Raw genomic sequence first — 21,792 nt, forward strand, 5'->3', positions numbered from 1 at the left:
GTTGCTTGTTTGGGGGCCATATCAGTGTCTGTGCTCAGGCAATGCTTGGGGGACCCTTTGTGATACCAGGATTCAGACCTAATTCAAGGTCATAGCCGCGTGCTCGGCAGGTACTGCAGCCCTTGCTCCCCCAAGTATGTACCTTTTCTTCCCCTTTAAGTTAGTATTTATTGCTTCTGAAATTTAATTTCTTCCCAAAGTGATGCTTGTTTTTAAAAAAGCAAACAAACTTGTTTTTCTGAGTAGTAAGAGCAAATGTCGCTGAGTAGCAAACCTGCAGGCTACATCCTAAACTGTGCTAGATAATTTATAACCAATCCTAGTTATAGGATTAGCTGTCCTTTCAGAAACTATTTTAATTATTGAAGAAGCTGTCCTATATTAAGCATGTACTCTTGGAAAGCATTTGGGGGGTGGTAATGGGAAGCTCTTCAAAGTAGTGCTCTAGGGTCCAAGGGCCACTCCCGGTAATATTTAGCCAATGGTGAGGTGCTGCCCAGGCTTTCAGTGATTGGAACCCAGGACCAACCTGCGTGCTCAGGGCCTCCAGGGTCACACCCAGCGATGTGGTGCTGGGGATGGAGCCTGGGTGAGCACGCCGGGTATGTGCCCTCACCACTCTGCTGTCTCCTGGATCCCCGGGAAGAATTTATTTATTTACTATTATTATTTTTGGTTTGGGGGCCACACCCGGCAGTGCTCAGAAATCACTCCTCCCCGTACCCCCTCTCTCTCTCTGGCCAGGGAGAATGCTTTCATGAACCTGGTCATAGCATATACAAAGAAGGTGCCTGGGGCTGGAGCGATAGTATATCAGGCAGGACCTTGCATGCCACCAGCCTGGATTTGACCCCCAGCATCCTACATGGATCCCATTTGGTCCCCCAGCACCACCAGGAGTGATTCCTGACTCTGAGCACAGAAGTAAGCTCTGAGCATCACCTGGTATGGTCCCAAAACAAACAAAAAACAAATTAAAAAAAAAAAAAAAGAAGGTGCCTGACTGCTAGACTCTGAGTCAGCTGGGGTACAGCTGGGAGTGGGGGATTCATGGGGGCCGCTTTTCCAGGTTAAGTCTTCAGTCTGTGAAAGCTCACCAGAGGAAGTTGCTGAAGCATTTGACCAGGAATCCTCATTTCTTTACTTCTTTTTTTTTTAAGGCCACACCCAGTGATACTCTGGCTACTGCTGGTTCTGTGTTGGGGTGGGGCTATGTCACTCCTGACAGTATTCAAGGGACTGTGTGGTGCCAAGGGATGGAACCCAGGCTGCTCACAGACACAGCAACTATCCTAGCCTTTGGAGCCATCCCCCCCCCCCCAGGAATGCTCATTTCCTCCTTCTGGGGGTTCGGAATTACACAGACCAAAAAGTTTTGCCCACAGAAGTTTGAATTATTTTTTTACATTGTTCACATACCTTCACAGTGCTCAGTGTCACGAATGGGGACAGCGGGAGCAGGATGCCCCTGTCCAGGTGACTCTTGATGACGTCGGGCAGTGCTAAGTGCCGAGTACAGATGTGGTGTGCCAGTGGCGGCTTGGGGTTTAAGGAAAATGCTCTGCAGGTCACTGCTCAGGGCTGCAGCAGGGGGTGCTCCAGGGAACAGGAAACTGTGTGAGCGAGGTGCGTGGGCCCCTTGAGGGAAGGGGAATATGGAGAGGGAAGCAAAAGGTGGGAGGAGGAAAGGTGAGCGGAGACTAAAACGCAGAGCCAGGAAGATCCAGAGATCACAGCAGCTGAGTCTGCCTTCAGCTGACAAGAGTACCCACTGGAGAAGTTTTGCTCATCCCACAGGTGGGGGTTTAGGAGGTTGAAGGGTTCTGAGGATCTCTGTGCCTTTGGGAGCGCTCACTGGATGGTGCTCAGGGAACCATGTGGTCCTGGAGAGGAACCCAGGGATGCTCTGTGTGTGCAAAGCCTGTGCTCTGGACCTTGACCCCATCCCCGCGGCCCTCTTTGCGTTTTGGAAGGGGACGACAGGGAAGGACAGAGGTGTGTCATGGAGGAATGCCAGGGAGACTTCTCAGAGGAGGTGGCAATAGCAGAAAACTAGGGTTCCTTTTAGCCACAGTAGTTTCTGGCACATCACTGGCCCTAATCCACCCCCAACCCCACTCCCACTTCTCCGGAACTGGGACAGTGGCTTCCCAAATGAACTGTGTCTCCCCTCCAGAGGGGGCACAGGGGAGCTGTCCTCAGATCCCTGCCAGGCTGTTCCTGATGGCGGCCGAGCTCTTCCTCCACCCCCAGAATCAGCACAGCTCCACCAAAGCACTTGACAAATTGCATCTCATTTAAACCCCACAACCCTGGGGCCGGAGTGGTAGTACAGTGGGTAGGGTGTTTGCCTTGCATGCAGCCAGCCTGGGTTTGCTCCCCAGCATGCCATATGGTACGCCATACCCTGCCAAGAGTATTTCCTTTGTGTGGAGGCAGGAGTAACACCTGAGCACCACCATGTGTGGCCCCCAAACGAACAAAATATCCCAGCAGTGCTCAGGGACTACTCCTGCCTCTGTGCTCAGGAATCTCTCCTGGTGGGGCTCAGAGGACAATATAGGGTGTCTTGGACACCATATGTGGGGCAGGAGAGCAAACCAGTGTAGGTGCTAGGCAAGGCAAGTGCCTTAACTCCTCTGCATGCTTTTAGGGTGTTGGAGTGCTGGTACGAGGAAGTTTCCATTTGTCCAAGCCATTTGCCCAGGATCCTAATTGGTGAGGGCCGCCTTGAGAATGAGCCCCAGCTTGCCCCGTACAGTGCCCACATCCCTGCCCCATCCCCAGCTCTGCTTCCTTTTCTCCTCTTTTCACTGCCTTCCGCACCCCACCATCTGGGACCCTGACCGTTTCCTCTCCTCTGCGCCCCTTGCCTGGCCCCAGACCCCCAGCCAAGGAGGAGGGACTCTGTAGTTTCTGTGACCTGTCACAGATCCTTCTCTTCTCCCCTCCCTTCCCCTCCCCTCCCCCACCCTCTCCTCATTCCTCTCTTCCCTCCCCTTCTGTCTCCTCTTCCCTCACTTCCCCTCCTTGTTCCTCTCCTCTCTTCTCTCCCCTCCTCTCCTCTTCTCTCCCCTCTTCTCCCCTCCCCGCCTTCTCTCCCATCCCCTCCTCTTCAGACCAAAGGTGGCATTCAGGGGTGACTAAGAGTGGTGCTTGGGGAGTCCATGCAGTGCTAGGGATGGAATCTGGCTGCATCCTCTGTCCTTTTGAGACATCTTCCCAGCCTGCTATGCATTTTCTAGTTTGAGCCCTTTATTTTGTTTTATTTATTTATTTATTTTTTGCTTTTTCTTTTTCGGGGGAGCAATGCTCAGAGGTTAGTCCTGGCTCTGCGCTCAGGAATTACTCCTGGCGGTGCTTGGGGAACCATATGAGATGCCAGAGATGGAACCAATGCATGTGCATGGGTCAGCCACATGCACAGCAAAACACCCTACCCACTGTACTATCGCTCCAGCCCCTGTTTGAGCCTGTAGACAGCCCTCAGGTAGGACTGAAATGAGTTTATTGCTATCCCACAGGAAAGAAAGAGGGCTAAAATTTGTAAGTCTACAACTGTACCTCATGGTGCTTCACTAATAAAAAAAAAAGAACTAACTATAACAAGAAAAAAAAAGAAAGAGGGCCAAAGAGACAGTCAGACAGGCTGGCTCTCAGGTTCTGCATGTGGGGGACAGGGTTCCATGCCTGATGGAGGAGCTGGAGGCCTGGAGACCTGGGTCCAAAGACCAGAGTGCGTGGTTTGCATGTCGGAGCCCTGGGTTGGATCCCAGCCCCAGAAAGGAAAAAAAAAAAATCCAGAGACTCGGCAACAAATGTGCAGGCTCAGGCTTCCCTCTTTGCTGGCTGGCATTCGGTGGGCCCCCTGCCGGCTTTCTCTCCCCTCCTCCCGGTAACCGCTGTGGTCGGGTGCTCCGGCCATGACCAGGAGCGGCTGGGCACCCAGAGTGTGGGGTTGGGGCAGCTGCACCCCCCACCCGCAAGGCCTCCCTGCCCTGTGCTGAGACTGGCTCCACTTAGAACTCCAGAAGCATCTGGAATTCACCACCAGAATGAGGTAATGGGTGCCGAAGAGGCAGGGCCCCTTCGGGAAGGAAGGTGGCCTTGGCGTTTGGAGAGTGGAGGCAGCGATAGCATGGCGCCCACACCCCTGAAGTCCACTGTGGCAGCCCTGTGTCCTCTCCAGGGTGGGCTGCTCTCCACAGGGGTCCCTGGGAAGTTGGGGGTGTTATGTCACAACACCAATGGAGGCTGTGACCGACAGCTGCCAGGGCACACGGAGCTGTCGTGTCATGTCAGCTCTATGGCAGGGACTTGGGCTGCTTCCTTCCTTTCCTATTCCTCGACACACTTTGCTTTACCAATAAAGACAGTCTACTTGAGTTCTTCCTAACCAGCCCTGGGGAGGAACACCTCACAAAAGCTGCAGGCTAGTCCCTTCAAGAAGCTCCCTGATGGAAAATGGGCTAGGAGGATTGGTCATTGGCTGGAATCAACCACAAGTGTGTGAGGGGGTGAGGGTAGGTAAGATAGAGAAGAGACCTGTATGACAATAATAGCTGGGAATGATCACGCTGGACAAGAACTAAGTATTAAAAGTAGGTAAAGGGATATTCCTGATAACCTTTCACCTTTCAGTATTAATATTGCAAACCACAATGCTCAAAATGGGGGGAGGGGAGGAGAGAGAGAGAGAGAGAGACAGAGAGACAGAGAGAGAAGAAAAGCACCTGCCATAGAGGCAGACTGATGGTAGGGAAACTGGAGACCCTGGTGCTGAAAAATGTACACTGGAGGAGGGATGGGTGTTGGAACACTATCACTGCAACCTAATCATGAACAGCTTTGTAAGGGCCTATCTCACAGTGATTCAGCTAAAAAGTAAACAAAGAAGTTCCCTGATAGAAACCATGGGGGGTGGGGGCAGCGCGGGGCAGGGATGTGAGATGTCTGGTGTCCAGTGAGTTTTTCTCAGCTTCACTCAAGGAACTGGCATGTTGCCGTAAGCAGAGAGGAGAAAGCTAGTTCAGTGATGTCCACTCTCCGTGACACCATGTCTGTCCCCTGCAGGCTGACTCACGGGAACAACCTCTCTCGGTGCCTGTGCCAAGACAGCTGTCCTGCTTAGAGTCGGCCGCCCACACAGCCGACTGTCATCGAGTGCCACGTGCGAATGAGTGGCCCCTCTCTATCAGCTCCATGGCAGGGACTTGGGCCGCTTCCTCCTTTCCTATTCCTCGACACACTTTGCTTTACCAATAATCTCGTAGTGCTGAGGCCGGAGCCGTGGTGCAGTGGGCAGGGAACTTGCCTCACATATGACTGACTCACGTTTGATCCCTAGCACTTCGTATGGTCCCTGAGCCTGACCAGAGCCAGAAGTGATCCCTGAGTGCAGAGCCAGGAGTAAGCCCTGAGCACTGGCCAGGTGTGGCCCAACAACCAAAAAGAAAAAGGAAGAAAAAAATCCTTCAATAGTGTACACTCATGGAATGTTTTGTGGGAGTATATGTTTCACTCCATTATCCCCCCTTCCCTTCCTTTTGGTTGTTATTGTCATTGCCATGTCTAGGGGCATTTGCACCCCTGCTGCGGCACCTATGGGTGTCATGCCTCAGGTGGTGGTGCTTGCACACTCGGCCCAGGTGCTCGTGGGAAGTCAGGGGGCTCCCTCCTGGCTGTGGTACTCGCTCATCTTTTTAGGTGTGGTGCACATTGGGATTCAGGTTTGGATGCTCTCACACAGCTGACTGTGATGTGGCCAGAAATTCCTGGTGGTGCCACAATCACCGACATCAGATTTGCCAAGGATTGCCTTTAGGACCGGTGGAAAGCTCCAGGGATCAAACTCATGGCCTTGTGTTACCAAACATCACTGAGCCGTCTGCCAGCCCCGAGAGAGTAGTTTTGAAATGGGATGAAGGGCTGGGGAGAGCCCAACAGGCTGGAGCACATACTTTGCAAGCAGGAGGTTCAGATTTGATCCCCAGTAATGCACACCACCCCATCCTATCTATCCCCTTGTCACCACTAAGAGGCCATGTCACCACTAAGCAGCATCAGATGAGACTAAATAAAAACCAAAAAAGAATATGAGGGGCCAGAGCGATAGCACAGCGGGTAGGGCATTTGCCTTGCACGCGGCTGACCCAGGTTTGATTCCCGGCATCCCATCTGGTCCCCCAAGCACCGCCAGGAGTAATTCCTGAGTGCAGAGCCAGGAGTGACCCCTGAGCATCTCTGGGTGTGACCCAAAAAGGCAAAAGAAAAAGAAAAAAGAAGAATATGAAATAGGATGTGAAGAACCAGGTCTGGAGCTGTAGTAAGAGCACATGTTTGCATGGGTGGGACTCTGGATTCAATCTCCCACACTGCAAAAACAAAGCAAACAAAGCAAGAAGGGGCCAAAGAGGAGAAAGAGGAGAGAGGAAATTAAACTTAACAAAGAAGAGGAAGGGGGTTGGAGTGATAGCACAGCGGGTGGGGCATTTGCCTTGCACGCAGCCCGACCCAGGTTCGATTCCCAGCATCCCATATGGTCTCCTGAGCACCGCCAGGAGTAATTCCTGAGTGCATGAACCAGGAGTAACCCCTGTGCATTGCCGGGTGTGACCCCCCCCCCCAAAAAAGGAAAACGACATTAACATTTTCTCACTCTCAGCTGTTATGGACCAATTCCTTGGTCTCTCGTGGACAGGGTTGGCAGCTTTCACCTAGACCATTAGAAACCTCCCAAGGGACTGATCAAACAGGAAAATGCGAAGTCCAATGAAATCTGGGTGAAATAACCTTTCACCCAGAAAATTGGCAGAAGTTTGTTCTCCCAATGCCCACTGTTGGCATGGGTGAGCACTGATTCGTCTGAGCTGGTGGGAGGAGCTGGCACAATAGACAATCGAGCGACTCAGCACAACTCACGCGGGTGTCGGAACCATCCGGAAACTCTCTGACATGTACTTCCGCATTGTTTGTATCATCTTTGAAAAAGCACAGGGACAACAACAGAAGAGGGCTATGCTGGCAATAAAACATCTTTCTCTTTTTATTCTCTTTTGTTATGTTTTGGGCTGGAGCGATAGCACAGCGGTAGGGCGTTTGCCTTGCATGCAGCCAACATGGCCGACCCGAGTTCGATTCCTCCGCCCCTCTCGGAGAGCCCGGCAAGCTACCGAGAGTATTCGATATGCCAAACACAGTAACAACAAAGTCTCACACTGGAGACGTTACTGGGTCCGCTCGAGAAAATTGATGATCAACAGGAGGGCCTTTACTTTACTTTGTTATGTTTTGGGGTCCATATCTGGCACTTTTCAGGGCTCACTCCTTGCTCTGCACTCAGGAATTATTCTTGGCCATGCTTAGGTGTCATATGTGGTGCTGGGAGCCAAACCCAGGTCAGATGTGTGCAAGGCAAGCACCCAAACCCCAAACTATCTCTTCAGCCCGGTAAAACATCTTAAGTTAGGAAGAATGTCCACAGCAGGGGCCGGAGAACAGCTGCAGACATGGAGTGGGTCTGGTTTAGGGCCCACTAGAGAAAGAGAGAGAGAGAGAGAGAGAGAGAGAGAGTGGTCTAACAGTATATACACATTGTAGTAGTTTTTCGGGAAACTAGTACATATTTCCAAAAAAGTACAATTTAGGAACATGCGAAGAACATACATTGCATATACAGAAAGTGGCTAATATCTGGGGCTTGTGTTTTCTAAATATGGTACTGGAGGTCAAGGAGGCTAGAGTGGAGAAGGACTTAGTAAATGGTCTGCACTGGCCAGTGCTGCTGGGCTGGGCCGAAGGGGTTCTTGTCAGAGCATCAATGTTTGTAAAGTCCAGCTTTAGCCTCATTAGAATCCAAAGAATGCAATAGAGCAGCTTGAGCTTGTCAAATCACCCAACTATAAGCCTTAAGACAGTCTATTTGAGTTCTTCCTAACCCCAAAGAGCCCTTCTAAATTTTCTGGGATGAGAAGTTGAGACCCATGAAGAGAAGTGAAAAATTGTTATAACTTTGATATTTGTAGGACCAGAGTGAGTACAGGGCTTTAAGGCACTATATACCCTGAGTCCCTCCAGGAGTGACAGAGCCAGGAGTAAGGACTGAGCATCACCAGATGTGGCCCCATCCCCCCACCCCCTGCAAAATAAATAAATAAATAAATAACCAACTTGACATTTATAATTAAAAAAATAAGAAAACATTTTTCCCTACGTGTCCTCAAAGGGAGAATGAAAAATAAATAATATTCTAACCTCATAAGAGGACATATAGTAATTAAAAAGCATGAATCAGTGCTGTGGGTACAGCTGTGGACAAAATTCAGAGCATTCTGTCAGGGTCAGAGCGAGAGCACAAAGGGCTGGACTGCCTGCTTTGCCTGTACAAGGCCCAGATTTGATCTCTGGCTCTGTGTGGTTCCCTGGACACACCAGGAGTGACCCTCAAACGTCTCACTGAGACTCTCCCCTGGTTCCGCTTAGATGGCACCAGACTGAAAACAAAGAAACTAAAAAAAACATGGTGCCGGCCAAAGTGGCAAATGGCGCATTTTAGATCACTGAGTCAATGTCTATAAAATTTAAAGTGGCAAACACCGGAGCTGGAGAGAGAGATAGTACGGGGTTAAGGCACTTACCTTGCACATGACCAACATGGGTCAAATCCCCAGCACCCCATACGGCCCCCGAAGCACTGCCAAGAAAGACCCCGAGCACAGAGCCAGGAAATAAGCCCTGAGCACCACTGCATATGAAGCAAGTGCCCAATGCTGCAGTGTATTTAGTCTGGAGGTTCCTAAAGACATCAAGGAATTCAAGACAGCAGTGGAAACCATCGACTCCTAAAGTCAGGAGAGGGTGAGGGGGGTGAGGCAGGGGCTGGGGAGGGCAGTCATGAGAGCTGGGCACAGAAGGGGAAGCTGTTTTCTCCCCCGACACACTCCGACAAACCAAAGAGAAAGAGTGTGACAACTGTCAGCACAACTGGGTGAACAGACACAGCCTACAGTGGGATGAGGCCTGGAAGGGAATGTGGGAGAGAAGCAGGGAGCTGTGTGTATGTGTGTGTGTGTGTGAAAGAGAGAGAGAGAGAGAGTGTGTGTAAAGAGAGAGAACTGGGAGTGTGTGTGTATGTGTGTGTGAGCTGGGTATGTGTGTATGTGAGCTGTGTGTGTGTGTGTGTGTGAGTGAGCTCTGTGTGTGTGTGAGCTGGGTATGTGTATGTGTGAGCTGTGTGCGTGTGTGAGTGAGTGAGCTCTGCGTGTGTGTGAGCTGTATGTGTGTATGAGAGAACTCTGTGTGTGAGTGAGCTGGGTGTGTGTGTGAGTGAGTGGGGTGTGTGTGTGTGTGAGTTGGGTGTGTGTGTATGAGCTGGGTGTATGTGTGTGAGCTGGGTGTGTGCGTGAGCTCTGGGTGTGTGAGCTGTGAGTCTGTGTGTGTGTGTGACTGTGTATGTGTGTGCAAGAGATAGCTCTGTGTGTGTGTGTGTGTGTGTGTGTGTGTGTGTGTGTGTATGTGGTGGGTTATTGCCCTGGAAGTTCGTCAGAGCCTGGGCAGGTGGGCTGATGCTGATGGGGCTTCTCTTGCAGGCATCGTGGTCCAGGGCTCCAACGGGGAGTTTCCTTTCCTGACCAGCAGCGAGCGCCTGGAGGTGGTGAGCCGAGTGCGCCAAGCCATGCCCAAGGACAAGCTCCTGCTGGCCGGCTCCGGCTGCGAGTGTGAGGCCATCATACCCCGGGCCAGGGGTGGCTGGGGGCGAGGGGTGCTTTCTCTGTGGCCCCGAGGCTGGGTTCTGTCTCTTCTGCACACCTCCCTGCCCCGCAGAGTGTCTTGCCCAGCCCTTCTTCCTCCTGCCCTTTCCCCTCCATGGTCTGCAGGGAAGACCCCCCTCTTTCCCTTGCAGCCACTCAAGCCACGGTGGAGATGACCCTGAGCATGGCCCAGGTTGGGGCTGATGCCGTCATGGTGGTGACACCCTGCTACTACCGTGGTCGCATGGACAGTGCTGCCCTCATCCACCACTATACTAAGGTGGGTGGGGCGGGGATGGGGTGGTCTTGGGCTTAAGGACTGGGATTCAGAGGAGGCTGGGTGCTCCAGAGGCCGCCTGGGAATTAGAGGGCAGAGGAGCTGGGGGCAGCGAGCGAGTGATTCCCCTGACGAGGCAAGGGCCGCCAGCAGGTGCTGGATGAGCACTGGACCAAGTGGCCTCCCTACCCCTCAGCTTCCTCCCCTCTCACGCAGGCAGGCACAATTAAGGGACCTTCTTAGGGTTCTTGGGGGGGAATCAAAACAGGAGGGACTTTGAGGCTGGAGCAATAGCACAGTGGGTAGGGCATTTGCCTTGCATGCAGTCAACCTGGGTTCGATTCCCAGCATCCCACATGGTCCCCCGAGCACGGCCAGGAGTAATTCCTGAGTGCAGAACCAGGAGTAACCCCTGAGCATCACTGGGTGTGACCCCCCCCAAAAAAAAGAAACAGGAGGGATTTAGCTTGTGCCTGGCCGGTAAAAGTGTTCAATAAGGATCCCCCATCTCCGGGCTGGAGCGATAAGTACAGTGGGTAGGGTGATTGCCTTGCACGCGGCCGACCTGGGTTTGATTCCCAGCATCCCATATGGTCCCCTGAGCACTACCAGGAGTAATTCTTGAGTGCAGAGCCAGGAGTAACCCCTGTGCATTGCCAGGTATGACCCAAAAAGAAAAAAAAGAAAAAAAATGATTCCCCTTCTCTCTAGCTCCACTGACCATCTGGGTCCCTACAACTCTGCTATCTCGTCCAGGATATGGGGCCTGTCCCGACTGCTTCTGGGTTGCATGGGTGGTAAGCCATGCCTCAGTTTCCTGGGCTCCCCTCTTCTCTGTGTCCCCAGGTGGCTGAGCTCTCCCCGATCCCAGTGGTGCTGTACAGTGTCCCGGCCAACACGGGGCTGGATCTGCCCTTGGAGGCGGTGATCACGCTCTCCCAGCACCCCAACATCGTGGGCATCAAGGACAGTGGTGGCGATGTGAGTGCTGACGGCCCCAGGAGGGGGAGGGTCCCTCCTTTCTGATTCCAGGGCAGCCTGGGACCCGCTTCTGTTCTGGCCCCAGCTGCTGTCACGTGGGTACCTGGGACTGCCTCGGAGCTTTAGGGCCACCTCTCACCCCCGGTTTGCTCTTGCAGGTGACCAGAGTCGGGCTAATGGTTCACAAGACCAAGGGGCAGGATTTCCAGGTGTTGGCCGGCTCGGCCGGCTTCCTGCTGGCCGCCTATGCCGTGGGTAGGTCCCTGCAGCTGACACTCAACATGGGGAAATCGTGAGAGTCAGGGCTGTGTCCGTGGAGGGCCTTGGTCAGCCTGGAAACCTCGTGGCCTAGCTCATCACTACTGTTCACTGTCCTGGGTGCCTGCGGGGGGGGGGGGGGGGGGGGGGGAGGGGCGGATGGAGGCCTTTTTTAAAAAAAATTTTTTTATTAGTGAAACACCATGAGGTACAGTTGTAGATTTACAAATTTTTGTGCTTGGGTTTCAATTATACAATGATCAAACACCCATCCCTCCACCAGTGCCCATTCTCCATCATTTACATTTTTTTTAAAATTTTTGTTAGTGAAACACCATGAGGTACAGTTGTAGATTTACAAATTTTTGTGCTTGGGTTTCAATTGTACAATGATCAAACACCCATCCCTCCACCAGTGCCCATTTTCCACCACCACGGGTCCCAGTATTCCTCCCACCCCCCAGGCCCCCATCCCACCCTGCCTCTGTGGCAGGGCATTCCCTTTTCCTCTGTCTTACCTGATAAGTTTCTGCTCTGGCCTGGAGCCCTCCACGCCCCCCAGTGGATCCGCTGCTCCGGTCTGTGTGGCTTGTGGGCCCTTGTTTCAGGCTGGGATGGATCCTTGGAGGGGAGGGGCAGGGAGGGACCCCTCCCTTCATCTGAAACCCTGGGCAGCTCAGGTTTGACTGATTTCCCTTCCACGGGGCGGGGGGGAGGGGCCGGTGGCAACCTCACAGTGCTTGGAGAATCAAGCAGCTCTGGGATGGTGCATACAGAGCCCTCTCTTCCCCTCTCTCCCTCTCCCCACCCTTTCTCCCTCCCCTCCCCCACCCTCCACTCTCCTCTCTCTCTCTCTCTCTCTCTCTCTCTCTCTCTCTCTCTCTCTCTCTCTCTCTCTCTCTCCCTCCGCCCTCTCCCTCTCTCTGTGGCTCTGACACAGCCATGCAGGGCCATCAAAACTCCCAGCCAGTCTCCCCCAGAGGGATGGTTTGCAGGGGCCTGGCTTGGCAGGGTTCTGAGCAGAGGCACTTGCTGATGTTTTGTATCTCCCTGTGTCCGGGGCAGGAGCTGTCGGGGGTGTGTGTGCCCTGGCCAATGTGCTGGGCGCTCAGGTGTGCCAGCTGGAGCGACTCTGCCTCACGGGCCAGTGGGAAGATGCCCAGAAGCTGCAGCACCGCCTCATTGAGCCCAACACTGCGGTGAGCTCCCGGCCACGGGTCTGTCCCTGCTGATGTCCCAGGCAGGCACAGGCATTCCCGGGCAGGGCCTCCCTGTTCAGAAAGCCCCGGGGGATGTTCCAGCACGGATACTCCTCAGGTCTCCCCAGAGAACCTTGGTTTCTGATCTCAAACTTCAATACCACCACTGCTCAGACTGGGCGCCGATTAAAAACTCCAACCCTGGGGCCCACGATCATGCCCCCTTGGTGACAGAGACAGACATCATCTTGGAGACTGGAGCGGTAGTACAGCGGTGTAAGACATTCTCCCTTGCAAGCAGCCAACCCGGGTTCAATTCTCAGCATCCCATATGGTCCCCTGAGCACAGCCAGGAGTAATTCCTGAGTGCAGAGCCAGGAGGAACTCCTGAGTATCACTGGGTGTGACCCAAACCCCCTCCCCCCAAAAAATAAGTCATTCTGGGATCTCTTTTAGACATGTGCTACCTTGAGAAGGGGCCTGTGACTTTCCTAGCAGTGTGGGAAAGACAAAGGAGAAAGGAGGAGTTGCTGGTAGCTGGTTTCAGGGTCCCAAATTCCCAGGAGGCCTGTATCTTCAGATCATCTCTCTTGGGATCACCTGTGGTCCGCAGTCCTGGGCTGCAAGTCAAGAGGAGGCCAGGTGCCTCCCCCCGCAATCCCGTGTCTCCCCTCCCCCCACTCCTTCCCCATGGCAGGAGCAGAGAGCAGAGTCAGACTGGAACCAGTGAAGGGGGAGTGGTGTGTGTCTCCATTGAGAGGTCTGGTTTGCTTTCCTTGGGGACTTGGGGCCACACTTGGTGGTACTGGGGTCTCCCCTGTGCTTGCTCCCAGGGAGGTGAACTGTCGCCCCTGGCACCGCCAGAGATCGAAGCTGGCTCCAGCTTGCAGAGCATGCACTCCAGCCCCCTGCCAGCCCCCCGAGTCACCTTCCGCCCCACGGGCAGGGCCTTCTCATGGGTTTCGGACTTTTCCTTTCCCCCCCATGGGAATACTTTTCTTTCTTTCTTTCTTTCTTTTTTAATTTTTGGGCTGGAGCGATAGCACAGCGGTAGGGCGTTCGCCTTACAAGCGGCCAACATGGCTGACCCGAGTTCAATTCCTCCGCCCCTCTCGGAGAGCCCGGCAAGCTACCGAGAGTATTCGATATGCCAAACACAGTAACAACAAAGTCTCCAATGGAGACGTTACTGGGCCCGCTCGAGCAAATCGACGATCAACGGGAGGGCCTTTACCTTTTACCTTTTTTTTTATTAAAAATTTTATTAAAAATTTTTATTAGTGAAACACCAGAGGTACAGTTGTAGACTTACAAATTTTGTGCTTGGGTTTCAGTTATACAGTGATAGAGTACCCATCCCTCCACCAGTGCCCATTCTCCACCACCACAGATCCCAGTATCCTTCCCCCCATTCTATCCTGCCTCTGTGGCAGGGCATTCCCTTTTGTTCTCTCTCTCCTTTTGGGTGCTGTGGTTTGCAAAAGAGGCCTTGAGTGGCAATCATGTTTGGTCTATAGTCTACTTTCAGCATGCATCTCCCATCCTGGGAGGATCCTCCCACCACCGTTTATTTGGTGCTCCCTTCTCTATCTGAGCTGCCTTTTCCCCTAGCGTGTGAGGCTGGCCTCCAAGCCATGGAGTGAACCTCCTGGTACTTAACTATTCTTGGGTGTTAGTCTCCTATTTTCTTACTTTATGTTCCCCAGATGAATGCAGTCTTTCTATGTCTGTCCCTCTCTGACTTATTTCGCTTAGCATGGTACTTTCCATGGAGTACCCACTTGTATGTAAATTTCATAACTTCCTCTTCTCTAACAGCTGCATAGTACTCCATTGTGTAGATGTACCAAAGTTTCTTTAACCAGTCATCTGTTCTCAGGCACTCGGGATTTTTCCAGATTTTGGCTATTGTGAACAGTGCAGCAATGAACATAGAAGTGCAGGGGGCTGGAGCAATAGCACAGCAGGTAGGGCATTTGCCTTGCACGTGGCCGGACCCGGGTTCGATTCCCAGCATCCCATATGGTCCCCTGAGCACCGCCAGGGGTAATTCCTGAGTGCAGAGCCAGGAGTAACCTCTGTGCATCGCCAGGTGTGACCCCACAAGCAAAAAAATAAAACAAAACAAAAAAGAAATGCAGATGTCATTTCGACTGTACGTTTTTGCCTCTCCGGGATATATATATTCCCAGGAGTGGTATTGCTGGGTCAAATGGGAACTCAATTTCTAATTTTTTGAGAATCGCCCATACTGTTTTCCAAAAGGGCTGAACCAGTCGGCATTCCCACAAGCAGTGAAGGAGGATCCCTTTCTCGCCACACCCATGCCAACACTGGTTGCTTTTGTTCTTTTGGATGTGGGCCAGTCTCTGTGGTGTGAGATGATATCTCATTGTTGTTTTGATCTGCATCTCCTTGTCGGACTTTTCCTTTTGAAATGATCACACAGACCTGTTTGCCTTGCTCCTGACCTGAGGGAAAGCATGAGGCTTTGCCATTAGGTGGCACAGTAGCTGCAGGTGTCCAGATGTTCTTCATCAAGTTGAGGGAACTCAGGCCAGGGGTGTGGCTCCGTGGTTGAGCCCATCTGGCATGTATAAGGCCTCGGGTTTGATCCCCAGTATCACATTATTTTTAATGAGGAAGTTCTTTCCTATACTAAGTTTTGTGTGTGTGTGTGTGTGTGTGTGTGTGTGTAATTGTGGTTTGGGGGCAACATCAAGCAGTTCTCGGGAATCACTCCTAGAAGGGTTCAGGAACCATGTGGTACTGGGGATCGAATTTAGTTCATCTGTGTGCAAGACAAGTGCCCTACCCACTGGACTATCTCTCTGGCCCCTCCAGAGTGTTTTTATTTATTTACTTATATTTATTTATTTTGCTTTTTGGGTCACACCCGGCGATGCTCAGGGGTTACTCCTGGCTCTGCACTCAGGAATGACTCCTGGCGGTGCTCAAGGGACCATATGGGATGCTAGGGATCCAACACGGGTTGGCCGGGTGCAAGGCAAACACCCTTCCTGCTGTGCTATCGCTCCAGCCCCTGCAGAGTGTTTTTAAAAGTCATGAACGGGTGTTGAGTTTTGTCACTTTACAGCATTGATGTTTTCTTATCTTGACGTAATTATAATTATTTTCTTTTTTACCTGCAAATTAATGCGTTTCATTAGTTGATTGAATACTGAATCATATTTGCATTCCTGAAATAACCCTATTTAGTCCTGGTATGTATCTTGTATTCTGTATTGCTGAATTCCATTTGCTGATATTCTGCTTGGAGTTTTCTGTCTCTGTTTATGAGCGCTATTGATATGTAGTTTCTTCTCCTTCTCCCTCTCCTTTTCTCCTCCTCTCTCTCCTTCCCTCCCCCTCCTTTTCCTTCTCCTTTTTTCCCTCCTGATTTTGGTATCAGGATAAAACTTCATAATTTGATTGCCATTTGTTCCCTCTTTTTTTCATTTTTTAACACCATGAGGTACAGTTGTAGACTTACAAATTTTTGTGCTTGGGTTTCAGTTATACAATGATCAAGTACCCATCCCTCCACCAGTGCCCATTCTCCACCACCACTGATCTCAGTATCCCTCCCACCCCCTTCCCCCACATCCTACCCTGCCTCTGTGGCAGGGCATTCCCTTTTGTTCTCTCTCTCCTTTTGGGTGTTGTGGTTTGCAAAAGAGGCATTGAGTGGCAATTATGTTCGGTCTATAATCTAGTTTCAGCATGCATCTCCCATCCTGGGAGGATCCTCCCAACGCCCTTTATTTGGTGCTCCCTTCTCTATCTGAGCTCCCTTTTCCCCTAGCATGTGTGACTGGCCTCCAAGCCATGGAGCAAACCTCCTGGTACTAATCTTGACCACTCCCTCTTTTTTTTCTTAAAGAGACTTTGTAAAATCGGCATTAAACATTTCTTAGAATTCTTTAGTGAAAAAATTTGGACCTGGAAATTTCTTTTGGGGTGAGGGTTTTTATCTTACTTAAGTTTTAGAAAAAATATATAGTTTAGGTAATATGGTGTGTGTGTGTGTGTGTGTGCTGCAGTTTTTATTTTTATTTTATTATTTTAAAATTTAATTTATTTTTATAAGGTTGTTCACAATAATTTATTATATTCAATATTCCAACACCAATCCCACCCCATTATACCTTAACCACCACCATTATTTTGAATTTTCCCAACCACCACCCAAGCTGTGGCAGTGTTTTTAAAAAAATTTTTTTCTATTGAATCGCTGTGAGATACACAGGTTACAAAGTTGTTCATGATTAAGTCTCATTCACACAGTGCTCCGACACCCATCCCTGTACCCTGCTGTCCCAGCTAGTCTCTATGGCAAACAGTTTTCTTCTTCTTCTTCTTCTTCTTCTTCTTCTTCTTCTTCTTCTCTCTCTCTCTCTCTCTCTCTCTCTCTCTCATTTTCTTTTTAGGCACTGTAGTTTGCAATACTGTTATTGAAAGGGTCTCATGCATATCAGTTTACCTCCTTTCAACATTCAATTCTTGTCCAGAATGACCCTTTCCAGCTATCATTGTCATAGTGGCCCCTTCTCTGTCGAACTGGTACAGTGTTTTTAAAGCTATGGCACAGTACTGGACCTGACTGAGGACAGAGGGGTCACTCGTGGAGGACCAAATGTGGTAACCACCGTTTAAATGAGGATCTTCCAGCAGAGCCCCCTCTGGGTCCAGGTTGGACATTCCACTGGGTGGGTCTGCACTCCCTGACTCCTGTCCACCTGGGAGGCAGAAGGTTCCAGAACCACCAGGACAGAAAGAGGAGGCATTCCCAGGGCTCTTGGGCATGGTGGAAGGACAGCCTATTCTTCCTCTCAGCCCTGGGACTAAGGCTGATGTTACTATTTCACAGGCCCCCACAGGGTACAGAGGGTACCTCCCTGTCCTGCTCCTCTCCTCTGCCCTGCTGTGCCAGTGCTGAGCTCACACTCAGGAATGCCTGGAACACCTTTCTGCTGCCTGAACTGTCGACTCAGACACCCCCAGGGCAGCTTGATGTCACCCTATTGCCCTGCCCTGCTTGAACACAATGTGCTTGCAATGTGCCTCCCGCCCCTGCTATATTTAGGACTTTCCACAACCTTTAACACCAAGGAGATCCATCCTCTCTCAGCTCTGAAAAGGGGCCAAGCCAGAGATCTTCACATACCTCTGGGGGGAGAAAGCTCTCTCTAGATAGTTCCAGCATCCGTGCCCGGGTAGAGGTTACTGGGACATGGCTGGGAGCAGACCTGGGAGGAGCATCACTTCCCACCCACTCCTAGAGAAGATTCCTTCTGCGGAAGCTGTCTCTCTCCCTTCCTTCCTAAGGATTCCCAACGTTTTACGCCATACCACCTTCTTTCACCGACTTTCCCCCATGCCCCAGTTACCTGTTTTCTTAAGGTTCGACATGTCCCAAACAAACTTTTATTAAGTAAGAATTATTTTCTTAATTTTTAAATAGTTGAGAATTCATTCTTGAACTATGCCAAAAGCAGAGATATCTGATGCTTTTTATTTCCTGTTTAAAAACTCCATGTATGGGGGCTGGAGCAATAGCACAGTGGGTAGAGTGTTTGCCTTGCACGTGGCTGACCCAAGTTCTATTCCCAGCATCCCATATGGTCCCCTGAGCACTGCCAGGGGTAATTCCTGAGCGCAAAGCCAGGAGTAGCCCCTGCGCATCGCCAGGTGTAACCCAAAAAGAAAAAAAAAATTCCATGTATGATTTCCAATGATGACAGTAACGTTAGGCTTCTTAAGGCTAATTAGAACAAAGAAACTCCAGGGATCCCTGTTTTGCAGCCCCCTTGTTCTGCAGAGCAGAGAGAATTTGCTCAGGGTAAAAGGTGATGATGTGAATAGTCGAGTTCTGGGCTCTGCCCCTGACTCTCACAGTCCCTTCTTCTGCCCTTCTACGCCTGACTTCCCAGGCCTGGTTCCGAGGATTGGGGCTGTGGAATAGGGATCCCCTAGGCCCCAGAGCCCCAGCATTGCTGCCTTCTGCCCCCCAGCTTGGGAACTAAACGCTACGCTCCTACCTGATGGGAGGCTTTTTCTCAGAAAATCAATGAAGGTGCCTCCTGCCCTTACCTGGAGCCCCTGGCCTCCTGCTAGCTGTCTGCCTTCTGCTCTCTCGTACTGGGCTCCTAGTCACCCCAATGTTTCACTTTCCCTGGGGGAGCTGGAGGGAAGGGACTCATGCCTGGGACCCCGCGCTGGGTCTCTTTTCACACACCCTGTTTCTCAGGTGACCCGGCGCTTCGGGATCCCGGGCTTGAAGAAAACCATGGACTGGTTTGGCTACTATGGAGGCCCCTGCCGGGCCCCCCTGCAGGAGCTGAGTGCCAGCCAGGAGGAGGCACTGCGCATGGACTTCACCAACAACGGCTGGCTGTGAGCCAGCTGTGAGCAGGGGCTGCCCGGCTGAGCACATCTCTACCGCCCGTCCTGCGCCTGCCTTCCAAAGAGGAACATGGTGGCAGGGGGGTAGGAGGGCAGGGCTGCTTCCCTCTTGTCCCCCAGTAATTCCTCAGCAGGCTCTGCCTCGAATGCTCACTTCCTGCTCCCAGCCCACGACCTCTGACATCTGTGCCCCACACTCTGGGCCCTCAGAGACCTCACTTCTGGGAAGGAGTCCCTCTTCCTGGACTCTCCCTGTGCTTTCTCCTGCCCCAAGTCTTGTGGGCTTGAGAGGCAGGTGGGCCCAGGCAGGCCGTGCCTTTTTTCTGTGGGGGGAAAATGTCAACTTGGAGTTGAGCAGGGCACCCAGGCTGGTAGCTGGGCTGCTCCTTAGAACCCAAGTTCTGCCTCCTTCCAGGGGATGGGGGAGGATGAAAAAGCGGGTCAGAAAGTGTCCCAGGCCTTTGAAAGGCTCCCAGTCACATTCCAGTGCCCTTTCTTAAATCTATTTTGATTTACCGCATCTCCTTGTCTCTCCTCTGGATCTCAGCCCTCAAGCACCTGGTGGCAGCCCTGTGGCCTTCCAGAACTGGTCACTCATGACACCTGGTGGCCAAATACAGCATTCTCGACCACTAACCTCAGCAGCCTGGTCTGAAACATTAGGGGAAAGGGACCTGGTCTGAGGGTGGGCCAATGTCTCCCTACAATCACTCTGCTTTTATTGTTAAAATGATGACTTTGTTACTGCAATAAAGTTTAATAACTTAAACCAGTGTGGCCATGGACAGATGGACATCACCCTGCTAAATGAATCTGAGGTCCTGACCAGATGTCAAGAATCTGCCTTACTCAACCAGAGTGATAATACAGTGGGTAGGGTGCTTGCCTTTTACATGGCCTGACCCAGGTTTGATCCCCAACACCTAATATGGTCCCCTGAGCCCCACTAGGAGTGATCCCTGAGTGCAGAGCCAGGAGTAAGCCCTGAGCACAGCTGCGTGTGGTAAAACAAACAAAAAACACCATAAAAATAAAAACTGCCTTGGGGCCAGAGAGATAGTAAAGGGGCTAAGGGCATGCAGCTAAATAACCCTGGCACTGCACAGGTGCAACCTAGAGGCCCCTGGGCACCACCAGGATGGCCTGCTGATCCTTAGCACTGCAGATATCAAACGGCACCACATCCTCGGGCCCTTACATTGCTGGCTCAGTTGGTCAAGAATCACCCCAGGACTCCTAGGCATTTCTTGGGAGCCCTCCCCCCCACCACACACACAAAGAACCTGCCCAGAGACAACAAAGCCGCTTTTCCCCAGCTCCGAGGCCCTAGCAATAGTGAGCAAACACAGAAACAGAGGCCAATGGTGGCTCTGGGAAAGACTTGTTTTTAAGTTTGAAATGGGTGTATTTAGAAATAATTAACATATTCATCCACCCGGCTGGCATCTGCAAAGCGTTTAGCATTTTTGCTGTTTTTTTATTTATTTTTGTTTGTTTGTTTGGGGGCCATGCCTGGCAGTGTAGAAATACTCCTGGTGCAGTGACGTTCAAGGAACATGCGTATCTGGGCATCGAAGCAGTGCTCCTGTGTACGAAGCATGTGCTCTGGAGTTGACTGGTGACTGCAGGTGTAACAGCAACTGGTCTCAACTCGGATGCTCAACATTCAATCTTTATTTCATGATATTGAGTTAGTAGCAGAAAGCCTGAGGTTTAGCAAATGGTGATTATGAACAAAGGTCATTTTTTCCTTTAATCGAATGGTTTAGAACAGTGGGAGGGAATACAGAGATATTAGCCCTCAAGCCTGTGTCCAGGTGGCTCTGAAGCTTGGGCTTACAACCTGGACTCTTCTTGCAGGCCCTTGTGGTGGTGGGAGGGGGGCAGGATGAGGGTCTGGGCTTTGAGGATAGGCAGGTGGAGGGACATGGCACTTAACTGTGGCGACAGGGCTGAGTACACTGGCGAGGTGTGCCAAGCAGCACCAGCTAGCCTGAGTCTGCATTCTTGGATCTGTATGTGCATGGGAGCATGGGGACAATGACGTTAAGTGCCGTGAGCATCACGGTTAATGTGAAGTAACAACATTGGATTGTTGTCATCAACACCCTCTCAGGGTGTTGATGCCACGTCTGGTAGAGGTCTGGAAATGCATGCGGCACATCACACATGCAGGGCCTGTTTCTCTACCTGCTCTGGAGTGGGAGAACCCGGGCCAGGGCTGAACTGCCTCCCGGTTCTGTGGATCCGACAGTATCTGGTCTCAGGTACTTGGATGCTCGGTGTGAGAGCTGTACAAGGGAACGTGCTTTTGGAATCAGAAGACCAGGATACAGATCTTCCTGATTCATTTCTGTCCCTTTGGATAAAAGAAGCCAACATAAAAAGGAGAGAGAGAGAGAGAGAAGGAAACTCCCCTTACAGAAGTCTTGGGACTTGCAGAGGGTTTAATACTCTCAGAAATGCAGTGCAAGAAAGTCAGGAAAACCGTGGGCAGTTCTGGTGATTTGTTTATTCCTTATCAACACATCTACAGTACAGAGAATAAATAGAGGCACACGGCTATAATTTTCACCACAATCTGCTTTTGAGGAGACAGTGGGCATGGAGGCCAGAGGCTGGGCTGTGTAGAGGTGTGTCTGGGTCACGGGATAAGTGGAGGCTCCGTGATGAGCAGGGTAGAAAGGTTACAGAGAACCAAATGCTCCCTCCACCCCCTCCCCCAAGTCCAGTACCAATTCCACCTAATGCCAGGCGAGGGCTGGGGTGAGTCACTGGGAAGGAACCGGCTTGGACTGAGCCATCCCGATGACTTCCGTGCTTCCTCCACAAAAGGGCCTGAAGTGGTCCAGAGATGCCCGCCTCTGCCCTGGTATAATAACGGCAGTTTGTAGGACTACTTCCATTAGCTTTTTTTTGCTTT

General features: G+C 51.5%; 1 protein-coding gene across 1 annotated transcript in view; it reads left to right on the forward strand.

Annotated features, from left to right (window-relative positions):
- HOGA1 (4-hydroxy-2-oxoglutarate aldolase 1) overlaps positions 1 to 19,632 on the forward strand; it is a 28,627-nt gene extending 8,995 nt beyond the window's left edge. Inside the window, exons 2-7 of the mRNA XM_056120384.1 lie at positions 9,588 to 9,716; positions 9,902 to 10,029; positions 10,873 to 11,007; positions 11,166 to 11,262; positions 12,331 to 12,464; positions 18,715 to 19,632. Of these exons, the coding sequence (XP_055976359.1) occupies positions 9,588 to 9,716; positions 9,902 to 10,029; positions 10,873 to 11,007; positions 11,166 to 11,262; positions 12,331 to 12,464; positions 18,715 to 18,864 (773 nt within the window). The 3' untranslated portion in view covers positions 18,865 to 19,632. The remainder of the gene's footprint in view (positions 1 to 9,587; positions 9,717 to 9,901; positions 10,030 to 10,872; positions 11,008 to 11,165; positions 11,263 to 12,330; positions 12,465 to 18,714) is intronic.
- Positions 19,633 to 21,792: the final 2,160 nt, after the last annotated feature.

Source organism: Sorex fumeus, unplaced genomic scaffold (assembly GCF_029834395.1).
Source record: "Sorex fumeus unplaced genomic scaffold, SorFum_2.1 ptg000043l, whole genome shotgun sequence".
Classification (NCBI taxonomy): Eukaryota; Metazoa; Chordata; class Mammalia; order Eulipotyphla; family Soricidae; genus Sorex; species Sorex fumeus.